Raw genomic sequence first — 27480 nt, forward strand, 5'->3', positions numbered from 1 at the left:
AATTTCAGTGAGTGTAATGCAGTCAACATTGTCAACAGCTTTCTCTAAATCTACAAATATCCTCGGAGCCTTTCGTGGTGGCAAGGCTGCATAAAATCTGCTCAGTTTTCAAGCCATGTCAATTCCAATAAAATTCCCGAACTTTCAATGGCTAGCTCCAGCATTGTCATCAGGAGTAAAACTACAGACTGCTGGGACTGGCACTACTTCCCGCTTATTTATCTAAGATTACAGCCGCTGGCAGCAATTAGAGAGGGTTGAAATGATATGTGCGTGGAAGGTGAGTTTGGCTATTCATAGCAGTTCCAGGCTGCCGTGGGACCGAGTGACATCAGGTGGCATGAGGGACCAGTGCCACATTTAAAACTACTGCTCCCACCTCCCTACAAGCACTAACTATCCGCCACTGCGGAAGAAGTGGCGAAGAAATTAATGCCTCGTGCCACCAGGGCTCCCAGGCCTTATGGACGGCCGAAGACACATAAGGAACATGTTGTTCTTAGGCCCATTGTTAGTGCACCACCTACAGACTGGCAAAACATCTTGCAAGATTATTAGCGCCAGAATTAGATCATTGTGAACATCATGTTGTAAAGTCGCAAACATTTGTTGAAACATCTAAGAAAATGAAAATAGGTTGAAACACACACTGTAATGGTTGGTCTGGATGTGGAGTCACTTTTTATGAGGGTGCCAGTACAATATGCACTGGATCTTTTGGCCCAACAGTTTCCACCTGGAATTGTCAAGTTGTTCCGTCATGTTATAATGACAATGTACTTCTTACACTGCGATAAATATTATGAAATGATGGGTGGCACAGCAATAGGCGAGCCACTTTCTCCTGCAGTCACGAATTTCTTCATGGAGCACTTTGAGGAGCAGGCTCTGAACTCTGCATTGTTGCATTCATCTTACTTCCTCAGGTACGTCGATGACACCTTCCTGATATGGCTTCACGTTGAAAATACACTGCAGCAGTTCATGGACCACATGAATGTGTCCATGCCAACATCAAATTTACAATCAAGTTGGAGAAGGATGGTGATCTACCGTTCTCAAATGTTTCAGTTGTGTGGCTTGATCATTCAGTGTACGGGAAACCGACACACACTGATCAATATTTGAATGCCAGTTGTTTTCGCCAGTCCTGAACACTTTAATACACAGAGCCAAAGTTATTTCTGATGACGACCACCTAAAGTCTGAATTGCCGGCTTTCCTGCCACACTGTGGGGCAACAAGTAGCAAGTTAGGACATCCACTGCAGAGACATGCATTCAGACCAGAGTTCTGGCCTGCCCCCAAGATAAGAGATATGTTGCACCCTGTTAAAGACAACATAGCTCTTCATTTACCTGATGTGTGACAGCATCTATATAGGCCAGACAATTTGCACTGTTGCAGAGCATTGTACTGAACACAAGAGACATATTAAGCAAAAGGAGCTCAACAAGTCAGCCATAGCTGAGAATGGCCTTGAAAATGGACACAGAAAAAAGTTTGAGAACAGAAGAGTCTTGGTTCATGCATCAACATACCGGGACTCGGTTATAAAGGAGACAGACGAGATTAGAATGAACTGCAACAATTTCAACACGGACCAGTGCTACACAATAATTAGGGCATGGGAGTGGGCTTTTGATGTCGAAAGAAAGCAACAGCTGGTGCTTAACACTTGTAGGGAGGCGAGGGCAGCAGTTTCAAATGTGGCACTGGCCCCTCGTGCCACTTGAAATAACTCAGTCCCACGGCGGGCCGGAGCTGCTATGATCTGCCCAACTCACCTTCCGCACATGCATCGTTTTGGCCCTCTCTGATTGGTGCCAGCAGCCATAATCGTAGGTATATAAGGTGGAAATAGTTCCAGTCCCAGCAGTCAGTGGCTTTACTCCTGATGACGACGGCGGAGCTGGCCATCGAAAGCTCGAGAATTTTATTGGAACTAACACAGCTTGAAAACCAAGAAGATTTTATTCTAAGTCTACAAATGCTATAAACATTGGTTTTCCTTCCTTCAGCCTATTTTATTTAATGGTGTGCACTTGAAAAGGCAGCAACATAAAGCATTCTGCACAGAGAGAGAAGGAGAATACTTTGTGGTTTCGCCTGTATGCTCTCTGTCTCGGTCCCACACCTCAGGCTACAGCTGTTGCCTATCCTGATAATTGGCACTACTAGGGTGAGAGCTACACTGCACCATTGTTGCTGCTTCTGACACTTCTATGTAGAATTTATATGCTCTGAAAACTCTGTCACTTCTTAATGTAATACTTGTCATATTTGCTTTATGCCACCCAAAATGAACACGATAGTGGCTACATAACCTCTCATATCTAACCTAACATGAAAATAAATGCTAAATCTCATACCCGCACCCCGAAGTGCTTGCTAAAGGCTGATGCAGCAGAGTAATGCTGGTGGCTGGAGCATCATGGGGTACACTGCTTGTTGCCACTGTGTATCATTCCACCACTCACCTTCATATGTGCACACCAATAGAGGATAAGTCATAGGATCAGTATTGCCTTGCATGTTCCTACATTTCTCTAGAAACCAAACAGAGTCTCCCTGAGCATTGCCTCTTATCAGTTTATCCATTCTTCTGAAAGTAATTTGTCTCAATATTTTGCAACCATGAATTATTAAACTGATGGTTTGGCAGTATCCACAACTGTCAGCATCTGCATCTTTCAACTCTACGTCAAATTCTTCTCGCAGTATACCTCCCAACTCATCTTCGCCTCTTTCCTCTTCTCTTTCCAATGCCCTCAAGATTTTTCCATGGCACCTACCATGCAACTACTGCAGAATAGCACATGCAAATCAGAACTAATGGAAAGACTGATGATCAGAAACAGTTAAGGTTTTGTCTAAGAAAACAGAGAAAAAGAATGGAAGAAATAGCTTATTTGAAGGTTAGATATAAACATCACTTAATGGAGATATGGCAGGAATCGTCATCGAAAACTGAGCACAGTAAGTATGTTTGTTGACATCAAGTGAAAACATCCAATGAAAACTTAGAATTCTGATTTTTTGTTCACACACATTACTTTCTAGGGTATTCCCTCTATGTAAACCAATCAGAGCCATAACTGCCCAGTAAAATTATGTCTACTGCCCATTTCAAACTTTCTTAAACAGATCAACAATAACTGAAGACAATAGGACTCCCCAAAAATTATTGCCTGGCTGCAGTATCTTTACTGATAACAAATAGTGGAATTAAACATATGAGCCATCTACAGTTACTGGAGAGCCATGTGGCTTCCTGTGACCAGTAGGTAAAGAATGTAGTTTAACAGCTTAAATGGTGATCAAGTGCACTGCAAAATGTCAACGATGGGATTTTGTTAAAACAGTGGAATGAAAATACCTCCAAGGAATGTAACACAACTGATAAGATCAAAATATTTGAGAGACAGAATTGCTGGCTAGTACTTTATCTTCAAGGCAAAATATTTAGTATTGCTGACAGACACAGATAAAAGTACACACACAATCCTAACTTTTCGAATTATTACTTCCTTCTTCAGGGAGGAGAGACAGGCAGACGTTAAAAGGAAGGGCAGATCACCAGACCCCCAGCCTGAGACAGACCCACCTTGTCATCTCAACAGGTGAGCTCTCTAGCATTCTGGGGTATGACAATTATTTTAACCTTCCACAATCTATCTATCTCTCCTGCCTAAAGAAGAAACTAATAGTTCCAGTCTTCACTTTTGTATATGTCTATCAGCAGTACCAAATATTTCATCTTGAAGGTAAGTACTGAGCAGCAAATCTGTCTCATACATATTTTAGTTTTCTAGAGTGAATTTTCATTTTGATAAAAATGATACCACCTCAGATTAGAAATATCATACATATTGTTCTTAAGCTCTGTAAAGAAGAGAAACAAAATCATGTTAACTTTACAGTTACTGAAAGCTGATGAAAAAAAAAGAAAAGGTATAAATTACATTAAGTGGTTGCAGGAACAACCCATTCCAAATCTCCCAAAATGTTGTACTTCAAAGTGCTCTGTGTTGCGCTTTTCATGAAAATAAAGTTTCGACTTTTGTTTCCCACAAGGCAAACTCAATTCCTGGCTTAGAGGAAACAGTATCATAGTGACAAAAGATACGACCAAGACTACGAACTACTAGATACTACTGGGGCAAATAAAATTAGGCCTACACAAGCAGTGAACAGGGTATTAAAAGAAAAGACTTTTCTGATTCTACAGTTACCTCTCTGTCATTGTGATCTATATCCAATTGAACTAATTTGGAACATACACAATAAAAAAAAATCACAAATAAATATCAATGATCATTCAGTAACTCTAGGAGACTGGACGAAATAAACTGTACATCTTAAAATAATACTGAAAAGTGATAAAACTGTCATGTTGCTTTAGTGACGATGAACTTTAAAGATCATAAAAAGGCAACATGAAAAAGTGATCGATCAGAAAACAAGACACATGATGGTTCAAAGATGTAGAGATGATCAAGACAACCAATCACCATCAAGCATGATTTCAAACACATTGAACAGTTCAAATTTGTGTGTGCAATGACAGCAACACAAAAGTAGAGACAAGTAGAAGTAAAAATGAAACTGCAAAATGACAACAGAGCCTACTGCTACATACAAAACTTTCTAGGGTCTAAACTACTCACAAGGAGAACAAAATGAAGTTATGTAACATAATCATCAGACCCACCCTAACCTATGGAGCAGATACATGGATTTCAACTAAAATGGAAGAACTCCAGTTACAAGTATTGGAAAACAAAGTGTATAGCATCATCTTTGGTCCATACTATGATAACGAATTGCACAGCTGGAAGAGAAGACACAATACAGAAATCCACATGCTATTACAACAAGCAACAATAATCAACATAATATACTCCTGAAGATTTTAACGGGGAAGCCATGCGATGAAAATGAAAGAGGATCCAGTGGTTTCAAGACCATTGGTGGAGCAGTCATATGATAAGAGATCAAGGAGGAGATACAGGAGTACAAGGGTAAATCACATTAAAACAATATGCAATGGGATGGGTGTAAATAACTGGCAGGAAGCAGCACAAGATAGAAGCATTTGGGGCAACATATGAGACTGGCACAGGAGCATTGAGTTCCTTTGAAGCCGAGGAGGAGGAGGAGGAGGAGGAGGAGGAGGAGAACACTGAAAAGTAGAGATAAAGAAAATGGTGAAGACACTGACGTAGCAACATGTAACTAACCATAAGAAAGTTTTACTGACATGACAACAAAGTCTATTGAAAAAACAGATTTAAGCATAGCTGAATGACTTAATGTTTACTACAGGATTTATGAAGAAGAAACATTGTTAATAAGATAAAGATTTGTTCTGATTACTACAAACATGCAATATGCACACTCATATTTCCCGTTGGGTGGCTTGCGGAGTATCAATGTAGATGTAGATGTAGATGTCACCAAAGTTTTAGATGGAGTATAACTACAGTCTCCCCTACTACAATGATGATATGCCTTCTGTGTCAACAAACATGAGTAGCCTTAAGTCTAAAAGTAATAAAGATAAAATTTAAAGTGAAACAAAATATATGTTAACAGTATCACAAAACTTGCTATTAAAAATAATGTAAGAAAAAGTAGGTTACAGGTTTTGGAGTATGAAATATGAATTATAATAATCAACCAAATCTATTTTATATTTTCTGTGAGAGACATTTCAAAGTTTTATTCCCCATCAGTAGATACATCACTCCTTATAACCTGATTATGTCCACATGAGTAAATTTCTTGTTTTGTTTTCAAAATTACAACAATATAAACTTGTATTCAGCAGGGCATTTTTCATACAAAAAACAGTTCTACAAGAAAAAATCGGTGCTCATTAGAGGTTATATGTTGATTAACACAACTATTTTTTCAGACAAATGCCGGAAACTGCATTTTTCATTTTCACAATCATTTCATATTCACACGATTTAGCCAATTTTTCTTTTGAATTTTCTTTTAATCAATCTTTTCCATATTCCTTAATCACTTTAGCCCCTCCAGTGGGCAAAAATTTTAATCATTTTTCGACAACTGCACACAATGTATTGCATGTTACCGATACATGCAAAATTTAATCTAGCTAACATGCACTAACTGCAAATAGATCAGGAACTGAAAATAAAAGTTTTTACAGTGGCGAATACAAGCTATAAGGTCACAATACAAAGCTGTATAACATCATGCCAAAAACTGAATTACATAGAACATTTTTCAAACTGAAATCATTCAAAAAACCTACTGTTTCACCTCCTGGCACTGAGTATTACATGCAATTCATTCTAATGTCCCAGAATATTTAATGTAACATATTACAATCTTTAACTGTATAATATTTGTTGTTCCTTGTAGATAACTATAGTAAAATGAAAGAAATTTACTTCGCAGTAATTTTACAATACAATCAGCTCTCTCAAAACATTATCCGATTACTTGCATTCACAGTCATACACATTTTAGAAAAGACCACGTCATGCTTGGACTGGTATTAAATTTATATATTTATTTTTATTCAGTTGACTGCCATGAGAAGTGAATGCAATCATACTTGTTCCAGCTAGCTCTAGCTACATAATTATTTGAATCATCAAAATCTGTGAGATTATGTCACCAGGAGTTTCATTGTGACTAGCACACACAGCAACAGTTTGGATCCAGTAGAGGAACAAACATAAACATTAGAGCATGATTTGCAAGTATGTTCTTAGTCTTCTGGAGTATATTTCCCTCAATTGACGAAACCATCAACTTTGAATGAAGTGTTCTTGAAATGCAGTTGTTCTGGAAGCTTAACTTCATAAAAAATCAGCACACCTAAGCATTTGTTTTCTTTCTGTTCTTCCTGAAAACAATTCTTAACTGCTTCCACAGTGTGCATATTGATTCCGTATGAGTGTTTGAGACCCTTTACTAAATTTCGTAGATGTGTTTTGAAAGGGAGTGACAACAATCCGTGCTTCAAGCAATGTCTGTGTACTTTGGGTGACTTAATATTTAAGAGCACGCTGTCCAGAAGAAACTCATCATCATACCACATTCCCTTATTGTTTTTCAACATGCATTTCTTTATCATAGAGTCTACTATATTTTTCTGTTTCTTACTGAGTTTAGAATGATCTAAAAGATTTGACTGAACTGTCTCACACTTTTCATCTGAGAGCTGCTTTCACAGAAGCTTTATTTCAGCTATCAATGTCCTTAGTTTATCACGTAATTGCATCGCTTCCAGTTTCTTACACTTTAATGTTATTTTTAACAAAATTATTGCTGCGTCCAATACCATTTCATTCGACAAACTTTCCTTAACAGAAGAAACACTGAGCAACATCATAACTTCTCATTCAACATTTCCTTTGTCACAGCTTCTCTCTTGCAAGTGTTTTACAAGCAGTTTTCTGTTGTTGATACTTTTGATAGATATTTTGGTAAATTGGGAAATAAATGAGGAACTGTCCCTGGTTTTAGAGACCACCTTTGTCTTGGAATTTTAACTTGTTTACCATCAACGACAAACAAGTCTGCTTTTGTGTTAAGTTCCTCACCAAAATGTGAATCACACAGCACAATTGTCAGTCAGATCTCTAGATTTCCAAAGCACTGTTCTCACCCATTTAGAAAACTCTACTTTGTTTTCTGGAGGACTACCCTTACCTTCTCCATGGCCAGATCTGCAAGCTGGAATGAAACACATAGGCATCTTTTGTTCTTCTCCTTCTTTAAATGCAGGGTGACACAGAACAATGGGAATGTTTGAAATGAGTAGTGGCAAGTGGGCAAGTGGCAGCACTGCGGATTCGTGACAGTTAGCGAGTAAACAATCCGCCATTTCAGTAATCATGGATCAGTGGAATGGACAACAGTGAGCAATAGCCATAAAAATGTTTTATAAAAACAATGATAGTTTGGTAGCAGCGCACAGTGAGTTTCGACGTTTTTATAATTTAGGACATCGTGATGCTGTTCCATCGAAACACGGTTGCTAAACACGCAATAAAATATTGGATTAATAACTCTGAAGAGACTGGAACAGCCCTCAAGAAGAAACCAACAGGACGACCAAGAAGTGTGCATTCTCCAGCGAACATTGATGTTGTACGTGAGTCTATCTTACGGAGCCCATAGCATTCAAGTCATAAGCAAGCAACAGTGGTTGGAATGTCCCAGGAGAGTGTTCGCAGAATTCTTCATCTTGATTTAAAATGTCATCTGTACAAACTACAGATGGAGCAACAATTGAAGGAAAACGATTATCGGTTACGATTAGGGTTCTGTCAATAAATGATAAAAAAATGATGATGATGAATCTCTAAACAAGTTGTGGATGTCAGATGAGGTACATTTTCATCTCATAGGTTACGTGAATAAAAAGAACTACCGTTACTGGGCAAACACAAATCCTAATGACTTTCATGAGTAAAGTGACAGTATGGTGTGGTGTTTCATCACATGGGATTATCAGACCATATTTTTTTTGGAAATGAACAGGGAAACACAATAACTGTCAATGCCGATCGTTACGTGGAGATGTTATGAACTTTCATTACACCCATGTTGAACAACTTTCCAAGCATTCAAGAAGCCTGGTTTCAACAGGACGGAGTGACATCACACAATGCATGGCAATCAATGGCATATGTGGAAGAATTGTTTGGCAACCATGTGATATCACAATTCGGTAACATTCCCTGACCCCCCCTACGACGCCAGATTTATCCGTTTGTGATTTTTTCTTGCGGGTCTACCTCAAGAGTTAAGTCTACATGACTTGACCAAGAACCCTGGATGAGTTGAAACAGAGAATTCAGAATGCAATTCACAGCATCCCAGCTAAGATGTTGCAGCAGTCAATGAGTAATTTCAACAGCAGATTTCATAAATGTATTCATAGTACAGAAGGACGCCATCTAAAGGATGTAATTTTTTAAAATGATAAATGCCATTAATGTTTTGTAAATGACAAAGTTGTAAGGTTTCAATTACTATGAATGCAATTTCTTTCCTTCATCACTTCTAGTTTTATTGGATTGTGGAAATGTTCCCGTTTTCCTATGTCACCCTGTACAAGTAACAGCAACTGTTAACACCACTTTCTCACTGCAGCCTTCACCTCTGCAACATTCACTTATAACACTTTAAACAATCTCACAAAATAAGCACAGATGCTACCAACAAACATCCTCCAATATGGTACAAAAACATCAATTTCAGTCTCAAGCAACAGTGTTGCTCGCAGTTCATGGGCACCCACCTGTTCTATACTACCCATGTTAACGTGCCAGGAGTCAGCACATTTTCTCTTTTACTTGCTATGCTTCTGCGTTAGCCCTAATTTCTCTGATTTGCTCATTGTGGTCACTTTGTGAGAGACGTGTGGGAGGAAGTAAAATGTTGCCTGACTTTTCTTGGAACATAAGCTCTCAGGATTCCAGCAGTAAAACTCATTGTGATGTACAGCAAGTCTCTTGTACCACCTGCCACTGTAGACCATTGAGCATTCCTGTAATTTTCTCATGCCTGCTAAATGAAGGGGCTGGCAGAAGGAAGTGCTGATCCTCAAGTTAGCAAGGATTAATCTGATCACTTTATCTGCAGTATTTTCAAATGCACTACACAATTGTAACTAATAGTTCTATATTTACTGCTAGAGAATACTGTGTACAATATAAGTTCCTATGTTTTATTACATTTCTGTTCTTTTCTTTGTATATAACCAAACATATAGGGTGATTTTTTAAAAAAGTTTATAAACTAATATGGTACACCGGACATACAATAAGGATCAGTAATTACAAAGGAGCCAGGGGTCACAAAGGCCGTCCACGGTTATTAAGTGGCATTGCAGCTATTTAATCACGTTACAAATGGACACCCACTACAGGAGATGCTCAAATTTTGTCCAGATGCATTGCGACACACTTGACATTGATGCCGCATTGAATGGCACACCCTCTCAAAGGTACCTGGTGTAGCTCTAAGACATCCTGCTGCTGCAACAGTCCTGCCCACTAGGTCCTCCAGTGATGTAACACGTTTCATACAAAAGGCTCTTGAAAAAACCCCAGACGAAAAAATCGACTGGGGACAGAATGGGTGATCGTGGTGCCAAGCGAGTAGCCCACTGCGACCAATACAGTGGCTGGGAAAGGTAGCCTGCAGATGTTCTCCCACTTGTCGGCTCAAATGACTCCATCATACTGCAATCGAATGCAGTGAGGAATAGGCACAGAATCACATTCAGCATGTCCAGCGGAACCTCTCTAGGGAAATCCCATATGCTTATTGTAGTCCCAGGTTGCAATGCCCAGATGCACTGGAAATGAAGTCCTTCATCATGTACAATACACTAGACAGAGAGTTGGGGGGACACCAGTGGAGTGGGATATGCTTTGTTGACGGCATACGCTGTATCCTTTCAAGAACACTCTCTTCTGCTGCAACTGCCCATATTGTTCATTGGTGACCAGCACCCAGCTTGTGCACATGAAAGCAGCTGGTTTTGCATGATCAGTGACGTGGGGCAGCAAACAACGTTTAGCACAGCACCTGGGATATTTCACATGATACAATCACATGGCTTCTAATCCATTGAAGTTGGTCGCACCAAAAATTAAATGCATCATTTTGCGGTATGTGTAGCTAGCCATGTTACTACCAACACTTCCACAGCATGAGTGGCGATGGTCTCTGTATTTGTATAGCAATGTCATCTCGTGACCGTAGTGCCCTCTTGTGGCTATTGCAACACCCAGTTTCCATATGATTATTTATCCTTGTTGTATGGACGGTGCACACATTAGTTTGTAAATTTTTTTAAAATCACCCTGTATAACATTCATTAGCATGAAATACGCTTCTGTTTGTTAACACTTTCCTCCACCAACCTCTTCAAATAATCACATGATGAACCATGCAACTCTTCATTGGATGGTCTTTGTCTCTTCTATTATTAGTTGCTGAGGCTTCAAGACTGATGAAACTGGTGAACAGTGGTCAAGAATCAGTCAAACTAGTGTTTTGTAAGCCATATCTTTTCTAAGTAAATTACATTTCCTAAGGTTCTGTCACATTCCACTTTAGGTTACTCCGGACAGTTATTACTAGGTACTTTATGGTGGTTATAGTTTATAATGATTTATCTGCAATAGTGTCATCAAATCTGACAGTAATGGATCACTTTACCGACTTACATACAATGTTCTCTTCTTCTTATCCCTTTCTCACTACTTACAGGAGTGGCATTGTTATACTGTTTTTGGCAATGTCAGGGATAACTGGTTGCCAGATTCCCTGCCCAAAACCACCACTCCCCTTGGGAGGGAATGTGTGTGCCACACCTCTCTGTGTTTAGAGTAATGTCATGTTCAAGTTAGAGAACGTTTTCTAAATATTTGTGTAGCCTGTATCTGATGTGGAACATGAGGACCAGTCGGGTATTCATCTAGTTGGATGTGGGAAATTCCCAAAAAAACTGCATCCAAACTGACTGGTTGACAAGCCCTCATCATTAATCTGAGAGGTAGACTTGACTGAGGGCGAGCCCACCTTCCCATATCCCGGAAGTAACAGTTTAAAATGCTCAGCTATTTACGTGGGTCCCTGTTTCTGTTACATTTAATTACCTTCAGGGTCACCTACCACCCTCTGCATCAACTGCTGATCCACTAAAGGTCTTTCTGCCTTTGGGTACAGTCTTCTAGCATAGTAATTTTCCTACACACAGCAGCATCACTTATGAACATTCTCACTGACGTCCAGTATTAACCACATCATCACTGATATATGTTGTAAAAAAAGTAACAGCCCTCTAACATTCCCTTGGGATACTTACAAAATTATTTTTAAATTTGTTAATTTTGATCCACTAAGAATGAAATGTTGAGTTCTACAGGCAATAAAGTCTCCTCTACGCCTACACACTTAGTCCGCAATTCACAATTAAGTGCTTGACAGAGGGTTCATCAAACCACCTTCAAGTTATTTCTCACCATTCCTCTCTTGAACAGTGTACAGAAAGAGGAACACAAATCTTTTTGTACAAGAGCTGATTTATTTTATTTTATTTTATTTTATTACAATGATCATAGCTCCCTATGCAGGTGGCTGCCAACAAAATATTTTCACACTCTGAGGAGAAAGTTGGTAATTGAAATTTCATGAGAAAATCCTGTCGTAACAAAAAAGCCTTTGTTTTAATGATTGACAAGCCAATTTGTGTATCATAGGCGTGGCACTCTCTCCCCTACTTCGCAGTAACGGAAAACTCTCTATTCTTCTTTGCACTTTTTCGATGTCCTCCATCAATCCTAACTGATGTGGATTCCACACTGCACAACAATACTCCGGAAAAGGTCAGATAACCATAGTATAAGCAGTCTCTTTAGTAAACCTATTGCATTTTCTACAGGTTAGTAGTAGTAGTAGCAGCTTTATTCATCTGTAGATCTCTTTTTACAATGATATAGGACATGTCAAAGTATATACAAGTTTAGAACAATTTAAAATAAGCTAATTCGTATACACATACATTTACAAACTTCTAGTTAGAGACAATCATTAGATTTACTCCTGGGTACACAATATTTTTTTTATAAATAACTTATTAAGTAATGTAATGCCACATTGTTCTCTCATATCTCACTATCAGTCACTGCACACATTATATACACATTGTTTCATAACACACACACACACACACACACACACACACACACACACACAACTAGTGATCTCTGGGCCATTTTCTGTACCACAACTTCCTATCTGCTATCCTGAAAAACTGAGTCAGCAAATCTCTACAAGGAGTAAGATGTTCCATCAATAAATCACAGTCTTTGGTTTGCTTTCCCCTCAACAATATCTATACGAGCATTCCAATTTAAGTTATTTGTAACATATGTTAAATTGACAGCCTTTAAATTTGTGTCATTTATTGAGTTAGCAAAACTTAATAGATTCGTTTCAGTGCTCATGTACATGACCTCATACTTTTCATTATTTAGAATAAAGTGCCTCTTTCTTCATCATAAAGAAATCTTGTTTAAACTATTTTTCAATTGGTTTTCATCATCTGATGACTTTACAAGGTGGCAAATGAAGCATCATCTGCAAACTATCAATGTGGGCTACTCAGACTGTCTCCTACATTGTTGATGTGGATCAGTGGATGGCCAATAACACTTCCTTGGGGAATGGTAGATACTACTTCTGTTTTACTCAATGAATTTCTGTCAGTTACTACACCATGACCTTTCTAACCGGAAGTCATGAATGCAGTCATACAACTGAGACAGTACTCCATAGTATGCAATCTGATCAGTAGTTGCTTTTGAGGAATGGTATCAAAAACCTTCTAGAAATCTAAAAGTAAGGAATCAATTTGACATCCTCTCTTGTTAGCATTCATTACTTTGAGAGAATAAAGAGCTAGTTGTGTTTCACAAGAATGATATTTTCTTAATCCATGTTGGCTGTTTGTCAATAAATCATTTTCTTCATGATAACTCACAACATTAGAACATAGTATATGTCCCAAAATCCTACTGCAAATCGACATAAGTGATATGTGTCTGTAATTTAGCCTATTACTCCTATTTCTTTCTTGGGTACTGGTGAGACTTGCACAACTTTCCAGCCTTAGGTGAGGACCTTTCAACAAGTGAGCAATCGTATCAGCATACTCTGGTACAAAAGCTGGATCAGAGGGCCTTACCATTATTAAGTGATTTAAACTGCTTTGCTGCAAGGAGGATATTTACTTCTAAGTTACTCACTTTGGCAGTTGACCTCGATTTGAATTCTGGAATATTTACTTCGTCTTCTTTGGTGAACGAATTTTTGGAAAACAGTGTTTAGTTTCTCTGCTTTAGTGGGACTGTCATCAGTAACATTGCCATTGTTATCGCGCAGTGAAGGTATTGATTAAATCTTGCTGCTGATGTACTTTACGTATGACCAGAGTCTCTTTGGATTTTCTAAGGATTTTGAGACAAGAGTTTTGTTGTGGAAATTGTACCACACTGAAGTTTGCACTAAATTTTGAGTTTCTGGAACACTTTACTGATCTTGGGGGGGGGCGGGGGGGGAGGGGGGGGGAGGTTGTGTTCTTTTAAATTTGGCATGCCTTTCCGTTGCTTATACAACAATATTCTAACTTGTTTTGTGTATGTGGGGGATGAGTACCATCTCTTATTAATTTATTTGGGATATATCTGTGAACTGCAATTAATATATTTCTTTGAATTTAAACCACATCTGTTCTATGTTTACATAGTCAGATTAGATGGAGTGGAGACTGTCTCTTAGGAAGTCTTTTTAAGTGTATTTTGTGTTTGTTTTTGGTGGATTTGGATGTTAAAGTCTTCAGTCTCACCACAACCACCTTGTTTGTCACTAATCCCTCTATGTGTCATGATGCTTCCTATTTGCTCAGGATTGTTTGTTGCTAAGATGTCAATTATGTTTTTGCAACCATTTACACTTTGGGTGAATTTCTTAATTAATTGTTCAAAATAATTTTCTGAGAATGCACTCGGTACTATTTTAGAAAATGTTTTATGCCTACCATTGACTTTAAACATATACTTCCATGAACATACTGAGGACAGATTCAAGTCACCACCAACTATAATTGTATGAGCGAGGTACCTGTTCGAAATGAGACTTATGTTTTCTTTGAACTGTTCAGCCACTGACTCATGATCCAAGTTTGGGGTTCCTAAAAGGAACCTACCACAAGTTTTGATCCGATATTCAGTAAGCTTATATTCTTTCCACTAAATGACAGTGCAGAACAGTATTGAATGTCTCTTGCAGTGGGAAATCAAATGGCCCCTCAAAGTGGCAATTTGTAAGCTGTCGACCATTGCTGCTGTGCCAACATAATAGTTGACAGGACAGTTTATTCAGACAATTGACAATGGTCTCATTTTACAGGAAAAAAATGCCCGTGCCCTTTCAAGGGAACCATACTGGCATTTTCCTGGAGTAATTTAGGAAAAGCATGGAAAATCTAAATCTGGATGGATGCAGATTTGAACTGTCATCCTCTCAATTGCAAGTCCAGCGTGGCAACCACTGCACCACCTTGTTTGGTATACAGACTTAAGATAACTTGCTCTATTTCTGAGGAGCATCTGGTATATATCTCTTGTTGTGTGTGTAGACTGTCTACAAAAGTATGTAACATGTTTATTGGGTTTCTGACATTTAAGATTTTCTTTTAAGCATAATGGCAGAGGATACTCTTCATTGTCAGGTCCTCAAGAAAAGATTTTTACATTGCTTTTTATTCTTTCTGTGTCAGAGAAAAACTGTCACAACAGTATGTACACCCAAACATGCATACGAAATGTGACACTTTTTTTATTTGCTTAGGAAACATTTTTCGATCTAATGAAGGATTTGTGGTATTGTTGCATATGTCTTTCAACAAAGTTGAATTTTACAAATCTACCACTCCTAACTGGTCTTATGGTGGTAAACCCAAAAAAAAAGAGTGCAAAAGAATTTCCGTAATGTTGAGCTCTTGGATTCATGTTTGAAAAGACTTGATGAATGAAACTGGTACAGTTAAATAATTTAAAAGTAATCATACGTATGTAGAACATTAAACATAAGTTGCCCATTTCCCTTTCACACAAATGTAGCTTCTCTATTAATGCTCCAATTGTGTCACGCATGTCAACTTTTAGCTGCTTTTGTCACATCGAAGGCAGAGCAGTTTGCAAAATTGCACATGTTGTTTACCAACTAAAATGTGCCTGCTGCACAGCATTTTATATAAGAATGATCCCCATTAAACAGACTAACAGACTGAGCATATGAACTGGGCATGTCATGTGCTAGCCAAGTATGAAGGTGGTGGTGTAGTATTTGATCACAGCCAGCACCTGTGCAGTGCCCTCAATACATTGTACATGTCGGCCGTGGTCACAACAGTCATCTGTGTAGTTGCAAGTGTATCACATTAAAGCTAAATGAATCCACATTTGGCAAATCATGGGTGCTTGTATGGTGGGTGCTTCTGTAACCAATGTAGCCAAAGTATTTGGCATTTCAAAAGAAGGCCATATCAAAGATTTATATTCCACACAGGGAAAGTGAAAAACATCATCTATTAAGACACAATGCAGACAAAAGTGTGTTGAGTGATCATAAGAAACAACCACTGAAAACAACTGTGACAAAAAATAAGCTGCAAAAGTCACTTGTGAGCCCTGTCAGCACCAAACCACATATGGATATCTATTTGCAGGGAACTGCATCCCAAGTTGGCATTTCAAAATCACTCATCAGTGACACAAATGCCCGTAACATGAAAATACAGGGTGATTCAAAAAGAATACCACAACTTTAAAAATGTGTATTTAATGAAAGAAACATAATATAACCTTCTGTTATACAGCATTACAAAGAGTATTTAAAAAGGTTTTTTTTCACTCAAAAACAAGTTCAGAGATGTTCAATATGGCCCCCTCCAGACACACGAGCAATATCAACCCGATACTCCAACTCGTTCCACACTCTCTGTAGCATATCAGGCGTAACAGTTTGGATAGCTGCTGTTATTTCTCATTTCAAATCATCAATGGTGGCTGGAGAGGTGGCCGAAACACCATATCCTTAACATACCCCCATAAGAAAAAATCGCAGGGGGTAAGATCAGGGCTTCTTGCAGGCCAGTGATGAAGCCCAGAACTTTTCCCTTTGCACAAACACCCATTCTCTGTAAACTGTTTATACCAACGTTTAATACACCACCTATCAGGAGGTTTAACACCATACTTCGTTCGAAATGCACGCTGAACAACTGTCGTCGATTCACTTCTGCCATACTCAATAACACAAAAAGCTTTCTGTTGAGCGGTCGCCATCTTAGCATCAACTGACGCTGACGCCTAGTCAACAGCACCTCAAGCGAACAAATGTACAACTAAATGAAACTTTATAGCTCCCTTAATTCGCCGACAGATAGTGCTTAGCTCTGCCTTTTGTCGTTGCAGAGTTTTAAATTCCTAAAGTTGTGGTATTCTTTTTGAATCACCCTGTATAGTGCCGAAACCATAAAACCTGGACTATGGGGCAATGGAATTCATTAAATAGGATGAGTCTTGTTGCTCACTGTTTACAACTTCTGGCCAAGTTTACCTCCCAACAGTGAAATATGACTGAGGTTTGGTGATAACTTGAGCAGCCAGAGTGTTGTATTCAAAGGGCCCCTTGGGTGCTCTAAAAGGTTAAATTGCTGCCAAGTATTATGTGACCATTTTGGCTGACCAGGTCCACACAACGGTACAATATTTATTCCCCATCGGGGATGCAGTGTTCCAAGATGACTGAGCTCACATCATCCAGGGCTGGTTCTGTGAGGACAGGGACAAACTGCCAAATCTCTGACCACCAAAGTGAAATCTCAATACTATTGAGCTTTTGTGGTCTACTTTGGAGAGACAGGTGTATGATCACTATTCATCTCCATCAAAGTTATCTGAACTTGCCACTATTTTGCAGGAAGGATGACACAAGTTTCCCCTGAAAACTATACAGGACCTGTATTTATCCATTCTCAGATGAATGGAACTGTTTTGAATGGCAATGATATTTCTACACAGTGTTAGGCATGGTAGAATGTTTGTTTCTTGTGTTTCCATATTTTTGTTCATTGCCAGCAGTTTCCCTGAAGTCAAGAGATGGGAACTTGCCCTCCAACATAACCCCACATTCAGACACCATCTGGGCTAAGCCTTATTAATTTACAATCCCTTACTATTATTATTATTATTATCATAATTATTAATCATTCTATTTTTATTCATTTTGTCTTGTTTATTCTTTTCCTTTATTGATTTTTTTATCTTTGTTCTTTTCCCCTCCCCATCCAACATTTTCCCTCCACCTTCTTTTCCTTCTAGTTTTTAATTGCACTATTCAACTCATTTATCTTCACCTTAATCCATGTTTACTTCTCGCTCTGCCCTCACCATCTCTGGACTGAAGCTGATATACAGGGTGAAAAGTATTTAAACTGACAAACTCTGGGAGGTTGTAGGGGGCATCAAGACAAATATTTTTCCCTAATATCATTTTTTCCTATGAGGAGTATTTAAACCGGTAGAGGAAGATTTCTCTGGCGGCAAATGAATTAAACCAACAAACACTTTTCCAATTTTTTATGACCAAGAGACAACACATTAACACAACCCAATTTCAATTACAGTAGATTTTCAAAAATTCCTCCATTGACATGAAAACAAAGGTTACACCGTCGGATCATGTACTGTCTGACACGGGCAAAAACCCCAGGAGTATCCTGAATTGTTCCTGCTACTGCTACTATCCGGGCAACCAGATCCTCTTCTGATGCAACAGGAGTTGCGTAAACAAGGTTGCGCATCTCTCCCCACACAAAAAAGTCCAGAGGGGACATCTGGGGATCGAACAGGTCATGGTACAGGACCACCTCTGCCAATCCACGTTTCTGGGAACCGTCAGTCCAGGAATCAACGCACACAACAACTAAAATGTGCCGGCGGCCCGTCATGTTGTAGGGAGCGGGACATCTTCCAGCAATTCTGGCAATGCTCTGGTGAGAAAATTGTAATAGTGCCTGCCATTTAATGGCCTAGGTAGCAGATATGGCCCAATTAAACAGCCCCCAACAACAACAACCCACACATTAACGGAGAACCGCACTTGATGAGCACTAGTAACTGTGGCATGTGGGTTATCCTCACTCCAAACATGCGAATTGTGCATGTTGAAGACTCCATCACACCCGAACGTTGCTTCATTGGTAAACAACACAGAGGATGGAAATGTAGGATGCATTTCACACTGTTCCAGGTACCACTGTGAAAACTGTGCTCTGGGTGGATAATCAACTGGTTCCAGTTTGTGGACACGCTGTAAGCGAAATGGACGTAACAATTGCTCTCGAAGGACTGTTCGTACATTCATCCGATTCGTCCCCATGTTACGTGCAATTGCACGAGTGCTGACTGAAGGATCCGCTCCACATGCTGCAAGACAGCTTCCTCAAATTACAGCATTCTTACCGTGTGACGGCGTCCCTGTCCAGGTAATCTGCTAAATGACCTGGTCTCACGCAGACGTTGGTACACAGCAGCAAAGGTCATATGATGTGGGATACGGCGATTAGGATATTTTTGTTGATAAACGCGCTGTGCAGCTCATCCGTTGTGGTGCACTACGTAGTACGCACAAATCATATCAGTGTACTCACTCCAGGTGTATCGCTTCATTAGTAAACAGAGACAATGCACTACTACACTGGTGGACAGCAGTTTGCCTACAACAGAAGAGTGTAATATGCCCTCTAACAAATGAAGAGTGTAATACGGACTCCACCGGTTTAAATAATCCTCATAGGAAAAAATGACATTAGGGAAAAATATTTCTTTTGATGTCTCCTACAACCTCCCAGAATTTGTCGGTTTAAATACTTTTCACCCTGTAGTGCTACCAATGTACTATCTTTGATCTCCCATTCCCTCCAATACCTCTCCCTTCATCTTTGTCTGTCCTCATCCTCACTACAAGTTGGTGCTTTTCATCTTGTGATCTGAGAACCTGCCCTTCCCTTTTAACCTTACATATCTATTCCTGTTTCCTTCCCAAGGAAGGAACTGTTAGTTCTGAAACTTTGGATAATTTCTTTCCCTTTTACATGTGTTTACTGGCAGTGCTAAGAATTTCGCAGGGTAAGTTCTGGCCAGGAATTCTGTCTCACAACACAAACATAATGTCCACATACCTCAAAACTAAAGTGTCTACACCAGGGCTTCATGTCATCTTTTTGAACATCTGTAGCACATTCCATTCACTGTTGGGATGTCACACTTTAATGAACGCACATCGTCAGTACTGGATGCTCCCCAGAATATTAAAATTTTAGTGTAATAGAGTGAAAATTTACCACACTTAATCACACAATTTCTATGATGTGATCTCCTTACCATAGTGAGGTTCAAATGTCTCACAGGGTCCAGCATAGAAATCAGACAGCCGAAAGTCATGATCACCTTTCAGCGTGAAGCCAAAACCCTTGGCTTGCCACTTCTTTCGCCACAATACGTATTCAGAGAAACCTCCAGGGCCAGCACAGACGTCGGCAAAATAAAGCAAGTCATGTGGCCCCAGCTGCGGTTTCTGGAATGTGAATTACAACAAATATACAACTGTGAAATAGTATTTTTTTTTTATAGTGTGACTTGTAAAAAAAGTTTAAGAGTCCATTGTAATTCAAGTTGGACTCAAAATGTTTGCTGTAGCATGTCAGCCATTTGCTATTGCAATACTATATTTTAGCAACTAATTTTTATATACCTTCAATAGTTTCATTTTGTAGCCCATAGCACAAAACAAAATATATCCAAAAGGAACATGAGATATAAACAGTAATTTCCTTTTCAAAGATTACTAAAACAGACACATACAATTAAATCACTGATAACAGGTGTAAAAAAAAAAAAACATTTAACAGCGTCTAAGTGCCTAAGTCAGCAGCACAGATGAAAAATACAGTGATAGAATGAAACTTCATACGCTTCAGACAAAACAAAACTAAGTAAAACACACAACAAAGTTGGTAGCCCTTTCAGCAGGAAAGCATGTGCCTAAGTGCATGCATTAGTTCAGTTGGGAAGTGTGCCATAAAGCTATCTCGTGATAAGTTGGTCAGTAACTGTCACAACTGGCCTTTGCAGCCACAGATACTGGTATTGGGACAGAGTTTATCCCACAGTAGATTAAAGCCATGTGCAAGAAGAGATTTGGGTAGCTTGCTGCCCAAAGGAATACTATGATCTCATGTATGCAGTTCATAGATACAAATGTTGTGAGTGGATGAGCACTGTGCCACTGAAAGATAGTGTCTGGATACTGACCCCACAGAAATATCCATGAGTATGTACGATATCCAAGGTACATAACTGAGTAGTCAGACTTCCCTGAATCGCTACCAGATGTGACTTGGAATCACACCCATAGGCTCCCCGGTTGATGATGGTGGGAGTTACAACAGTCTCTCTCTACAAAACACTGTCAGAATGTGATGTTTCTTATGGGTGCCACATTTGTCACAGACACAGTCAAATGAGGTATTGCAGAAACAACAGTGACTATTAAAAATTATGTGCTACCACTTGTTAACAATCAATTTTTCTCCAAGCTCCACTAAATACAGCCTAGGAGACTGTGGAGTTAACTGTAGATTATGCCAGGGGACAGCAATTTAATGCAGTTTATTTCCCACTTTCCGTTACTTATGCCCAGGTGGCAAGCACAATGTCCCTATCACATCACAAAGTGATCCTTGGTGTCACATGACAAGAACTCTGACAATATATGTGGGTTTACTCATATTCACATTCAGCCAAACATTGGATACTCTCATATTAGAATGCCTGCTTGTATTGCTGTCACACAAAAACATGCAGCAGTCTCCATACCCCTTCACAGTAGTCCCTAGTCATCACCACACTGTGCACACCCACACATATTTGATCAGGCTTGATAAAAAATATCACATCAGACAACATTAATGCACTTTGGTGGCCATCCTAACAAACACGGATCATATAGCTCCACTCATTTACATACCTGCTAACAGTATGCAAGGGTAGGAATTTATGCTGACATGAGACTGCATTCCTTACAGAAATTGCTTGTCTTGGAAACAAAGTGACTGATTAACTGTGAACTTGATGAGAAAAAAGACATGTCTTGGAAACAAAGTGGTGGACTAATTGTGAAATGAATAACTTTTTGGGCACTCATTGTAATCTGTCAATGACATTTAGCAAAAAAACCTGACATACCTCCTGTGATGGAGTATACAAAGTAAAACATAATTCAGGAGCTATACAGGTGGGTCATGAAGAGATTTAGTTTTGTCTCAGTGAAAGCTAATAAAAGCAAAACTTGCCTCCCTAACATATAAAGTATTCAGTATGGAAATAATACTGGTTACTATATTTGGTGGAAATTCTCATTCTCAATAAACTGATCATCCAAGTACACATTATCGTCAACGTGCATGTTTCTAACCACAAAGAAAAAAAATCACCAAAATGTCAATTTCAACAATTTTCCTGGGATGAAATTTTTTTCCAAGTCTTCTCTAAGAAGTAAACGTGATTGCTAACATCTAAAAACTGAATATAGAATCTCCATCCATGAGAAAATCCATAAATTCATTTTTTTCTGTTTCTATAATGAATACAGAGATTGTCCAATACAACTAGCATTCATTCTTGTATTTTTCATACATAGCCTCAGGCAGGAATTTTTTGAAGAGACATGAACCCCTGAGGTGACTGCACACACTTGAGAACAGATGCTTTGTTTAGTCTCCCCCCCCCCCCCCCCCCAGTCGTACAGTGAAGTATACTAAAGATCAAACGTTGGTCCTGACATGGATCAAACAGTCCTGACATGAGGTTCTTACTCTTTTATGCCTCTCCACAGGCTCATGAGGAACATCTCCCACGTCTCATAAATGCCACTCAAACTGGTGGATAGTGCTCAATGAAACATGCTCTATGTCCCCAAGATGTCAGTCTGTTTTGAAGCTGCTCTTGAGCACATCTAAAAAAAAAAGTATCGAATCATCAGCTTTTTGCAAAGTACTTTTTGGATTTTAGCAAGAGATTTTCTTCAAAATTTCACAAAGAGGACACTAGAACAAGAGGTTTCCTGGAAGATAAATGTTAATACGTAAGCAGCAATTTCTTTATAGTGAGTATAATGTTTTCAATTTAAGATGAACATTTTCCCATTTTAGCCAACAGTCATCATGTATATGATATCCCTTTACAAAATTTAGTGTGTACTATGATTCCAGATCAACAGAGCAAGCCACTAACTATTGCTTCTCATTTGTTCGTCAAAGTGAAGTAAAGCTTATGATTCTGCCATGACAGCTACAGTAACAACCTTTTAACGGATTTCAGAGTCTCAATTTTTCTCAAGAGCTATCTCCTTCAAGCCCTGGGCCCTTATTCCTTTGCCTTTCATAGTACCAGCACCATAGTACATTTTGTCATATTCCCCTCCATCATCCTTCCTGCCTTCCAACCCTCCTCTGGAGAGGTTTACAATCACATTAAGGATTCAGTTGTTATGGCAGTGGCTTTGACTTTACTGTAAACTGAAAATCTCTGTTGGTTGTTCTGTATGTGTGTAGCTGGGTGTAGTAAAGTCTACCAAACTATTAGTTTGCATTTCTCTTTCTTACTATCAATTACAAAAAGGTTGTGTAAATAAACAAAATTTATATCTCTTTCTCATTTCTATAGATCCTTTGACCACATTCGCAAAATGCTTGCAGAAAAATGCTTTAGAAAACCCATTAAAATATGTCAATGTCACAGATTGTCTTCTTTAAATGGGATATATTTGACAGTAGTAAGACCTTGGCAGTGGAAGTAAGGAAGATTAGTGTTTTACAAAATTCTGATGGTGAGATCATTAGAGACAGAGCACAAGCTCTGGTGAAGGATGGAGAAGAAAAATAAGGAGAAAAATTACTGTTTAATGACCCACCAACATCAAGGTCATTAGATCATTTGAAATTATTTTCCAGATGCGAATTTCATGACATCAGCTGCAATGTGATTACGTAGGCTTTCCCGGCGTAATAAGTCTTGAAAGTCTCTTCGGGTTTGCTGCCGGATCCTAAAATCAACTTGACTCGATATTTCGGCAATCCAACTGTTCGCCATCTTCAGGAAATGCTGCTTCTGCTGATGAGTCCCGCTGAGAACTGACGCCAGGTTGCAAATCGACGTCCTACATAGGCCACCGTTCAGTACACAGTGCATGCGCCGCCCATCATGGTTTCTGCCTTCCAAAACAGGGAGGTGGCGCCGCGCTTAATGAAACACTGCTGGCAACGATTTATCGCAATCAAGGCCGCACCAAAGAAGTTCAGTTTTGATGCGAGATAATACAGGTTTCCACGTTTTGCTTAGAGGAAACCCATTGTCTCTGTTGATTAAATTATCAGCCAACCTAATTTCAATCGCCTCTTTATAGACACTGTCCCTCATTGGACTATGGAGTTTGGACCATCTCCGGAGGTGTATGAAGAGGAAAATACATCTGTGGCCTTTCTTCCTTATGCAGGAGGCTTATCATTTAAGATTGGACGAATTTTAAGGAATTTTAACATTAAGAGTGTGTTCCGTCCACCTTCTAAGATTAGGGCTCTGCTCGGCTCTGTGAAGGATGATTTGGGACTTAGGAAACCCGGGGTGTATAAAATCCCGTGTCAATGTGGGAAAGCTTACGTTGGCCGTTCTATTCGTACAGTGCATGACAGGTGTGTGGAACATCACCGCCGTCACACGAGGCTACAACAGCCGGAAAAATCGCCGGTAGCAGAACACTGCCTAAATGAGGGACACAAAATGAAATTTGAGGAAACTGTTGCGGTTGCCAACATTTCCGGTTTTTGGAACAGTGTCTATAAAGAGGCGATTGAAATTAGGTTGGCTGATAATTTAATCAACAGAGACAATGGATGTCCTCTAAGCAAAACGTGGAATCCTGTATTATCTCGCATCAAAACTGAACATTCTTCGGTGTGGCCTTGATTGCGATATATCGTTGCCAGCAGTGTTTCACTAAGGGCGGTGCCACCTCCCTGTTTTGGAAGGCAGAAACCGTGATGGGCGGCGCATGCGCCTTGTACTGAACGGTGGCCTATATAGGACGTCGATTTGGAACCTGGCGTCAGTTCTCAGCGGGACTCATCAGCAGAAGCAGCATTTCCTGAAGATGGCGAACAGCTGGATTGCCGAAATATCGAGTCAAGTTGATTTTAGGGTCTGGCAGCAAACCCGAAGAGACTTTCAAAAATCAGCTGCAATGGGTAGAGATGTATTATCCAATTGTGACATATGAAAATTTGTGTCGGACCAGGACTTGAACCCGGATTTCCCATCTATCAAGAGTGGTCGTCTTAACTATTTCAGCTATTCACGCACACTCCACAACCAAATCCAAATTTCTGTATGTCACTGTCCATTCCCTTATATTGCAGTCTTTAAGTAAGTCTCCCTTTAACCTTGTAACATTACTTGATTCCAACTCAGGGAGAATGACACCACCAAAAGGCACTGAGACAGTTTTTATCGTTAGAACTGAGTAATACATTTATACCTATTGCAGCTTATGTCATGAAATTTACATGCAGTGAATAATCCGGAATAATACACTGCTGGTCATTAAAATTGCTACACCACGAAGATGATGTGCTACAGACGTGAAATTTAACAGACAGGAAGAAGATGCTGTGATATGCAAATGATTAGCTTTTCAGAGCAATCACACAAGGTTGGCGCCGTTGGCGACACCTACAAAGTGCTGACATGAGGAAAGTTGTTGTGATGCCTCGTGTAAGGAGGAGGAATGCGTACCATCACATTTCCGACTTTGATAAAGGTCGGACTGCAGCCTATCGCGATTACGGTTTATCGTATCGCGACATTGCTGCTCGCGTAGTTCGAGATCCAATGACTTTTAGCAGAATATGGAATCGGTGGGTTCAGGAGGGTAATACTGAATGCAGTGCTGGATCCCAACAGCCTCGTATCGCTAGCAGTCAAGATGACAGGCATCTTACCCACATGGCTGTAACGGATCATGCAGCCACGTCTCGATCCCTGAGTCCACAGTTGGGGACGTTTGCAAGACAACAACCATCTGCACGAACAGTTTGACGACGTTGCAGCAGCATGGACTATCAGCTCGGAGACCATGGCTGCGGTTACCCTTGATGCTGCGTCACAGACAGGAGCGCCTGCGATGGTGTACTCAACGACGAACCTGGGTGCACGAATGGCAATATGTCATTTTTTCGGATGAATCCAGATTCCGTTTACAGCATCATGATGGTCGCATCCATGTTTGGCGACATCGTGGTGAATGCACATTGGAAGTGTGTATACGTCATCGCCAACAACTGTTAACAACCCCACTGCATGTGTAAATGAAAGATACAGACGTATCAATTTATGTACCATCACCTACATCCAGAAAGAGCACTTGCAGTGAGAGCACTGCTGACATAGTCAGCCTTTCATGTGAATTTCTGTAGCAGCAAATACAAGACCATCCAATGGCAGTCACTTCCTCAGTTGTTCTCCAACCCGTCTCTATCTGTGCACTCTGACCAACGCAATCATTTACTGTGCAGAATGCTATTAATTATGAAATGTTGGCTTCTATCATTGCTAGCATTAATGGAACTTTGATTACTACAATCAGCCAAGTAATGCCTGAACTTCAGCCCTCTTAATCAGCAACTACTTCGTATAATCGGATGAATATATTGCCAAGAACTATTATTATATGGTACATGTAATAATAGACAATTTTAATTTGTTGTTAGGGAGGTTGATCCTGTTCAAGAGACATTGTTGGCCCCATGTGTGGGTCATAAAAAGTTGCTTGAAAATTCATGATTCTTGGAACATCCCCCCATGTAAGTTGCTGTTGTCATGTGACACAGTAGTTGTGACACAAGTGTGTCATCTGCCCTTGAACTGTGAAAAGCAGTACATGATGCAGTAAGGTTCTGTCTGCAAAAACAGGGAAGAACCAAGCCTTTGCAACATAGTCTTGTTTCGTTCAAACAGATGAGCAATTATGAAGGGGTGAGGGGGTGGGGGAATAGACTAAATAGTGCTTCCAGAGTGTTGATACATAAGCTGGAAGTAACACATCAGTGGCACTGCAGAGCTTGCTATAGCAGCCAGAGGACCATTCACACAAATTTAAGATTACCATATAACAGTGATGCATGCCCAGTTCAGCACATTGTGAGGATATCTGTGCCAGATTACATGACCCACACTGCATGGGTACAAGCAACTGTGGCATCTAAAAATCTGATCTAAGATCACAGGAATCAACTGTTGGGAGTACGCCTCAGCTCAGCTTCCTTCCACAGCACATCATCATCTTGCATGTCTCCAGTAATGGCGTGAAAGGGTGAACTAGAGGATGAAATGGTGCTCAGCAGCATTTCAACAGGAGACTAGTTCTTTCCTGCATGTAAGGTGGTGCTCATTGTTCTATAAGGTACTGACAAAGAGAGCAACAATTTGCGAAACGTCATCCACAAAGTTAATGGAATTCAGCCATAAACATACTCTGTTGGTAACTAAAATTTCAACTGCAAACCATCCAGCAATCTTCAGAGTGAGGCACTCCGAAGATGGTTAGCTGTAATACTTCGACGGGAAAAGTGGCCGGCCATCTTTGGAGCAAAACACTCCAAAAATGGTTGGATGGTTTACAGCTGAAATATTAGCAACACACCATGTGTAGTTACAGCAGAATTCTTGCAATTTTATGGCTCAATTAATAAGTCATGAGAACATCAAGATTCACTTGCAGAGTATACTCATT

At 39.7% G+C, this 27480-nt stretch overlaps 1 protein-coding gene across 1 annotated transcript in view; it reads right to left on the bottom strand.

The window, feature by feature from the left end:
* The window catches only part of LOC124711168 (cap-specific mRNA (nucleoside-2'-O-)-methyltransferase 1), a 284326-nt gene that overhangs the window by 215506 nt on the left and 41340 nt on the right, over positions 1–27480 (bottom strand). Inside the window, exon 7 of the mRNA XM_047241092.1 lies at positions 20019–20211. Within this exon, the coding sequence (XP_047097048.1) occupies positions 20019–20211 (193 nt within the window). The remainder of the gene's footprint in view (positions 1–20018; positions 20212–27480) is intronic.

The sequence above is a fragment of the Schistocerca piceifrons genome, chromosome 8, assembly GCF_021461385.2.
Source record: "Schistocerca piceifrons isolate TAMUIC-IGC-003096 chromosome 8, iqSchPice1.1, whole genome shotgun sequence".
Lineage (NCBI taxonomy): Eukaryota > Metazoa > Arthropoda > Insecta > Orthoptera > Acrididae > Schistocerca > Schistocerca piceifrons.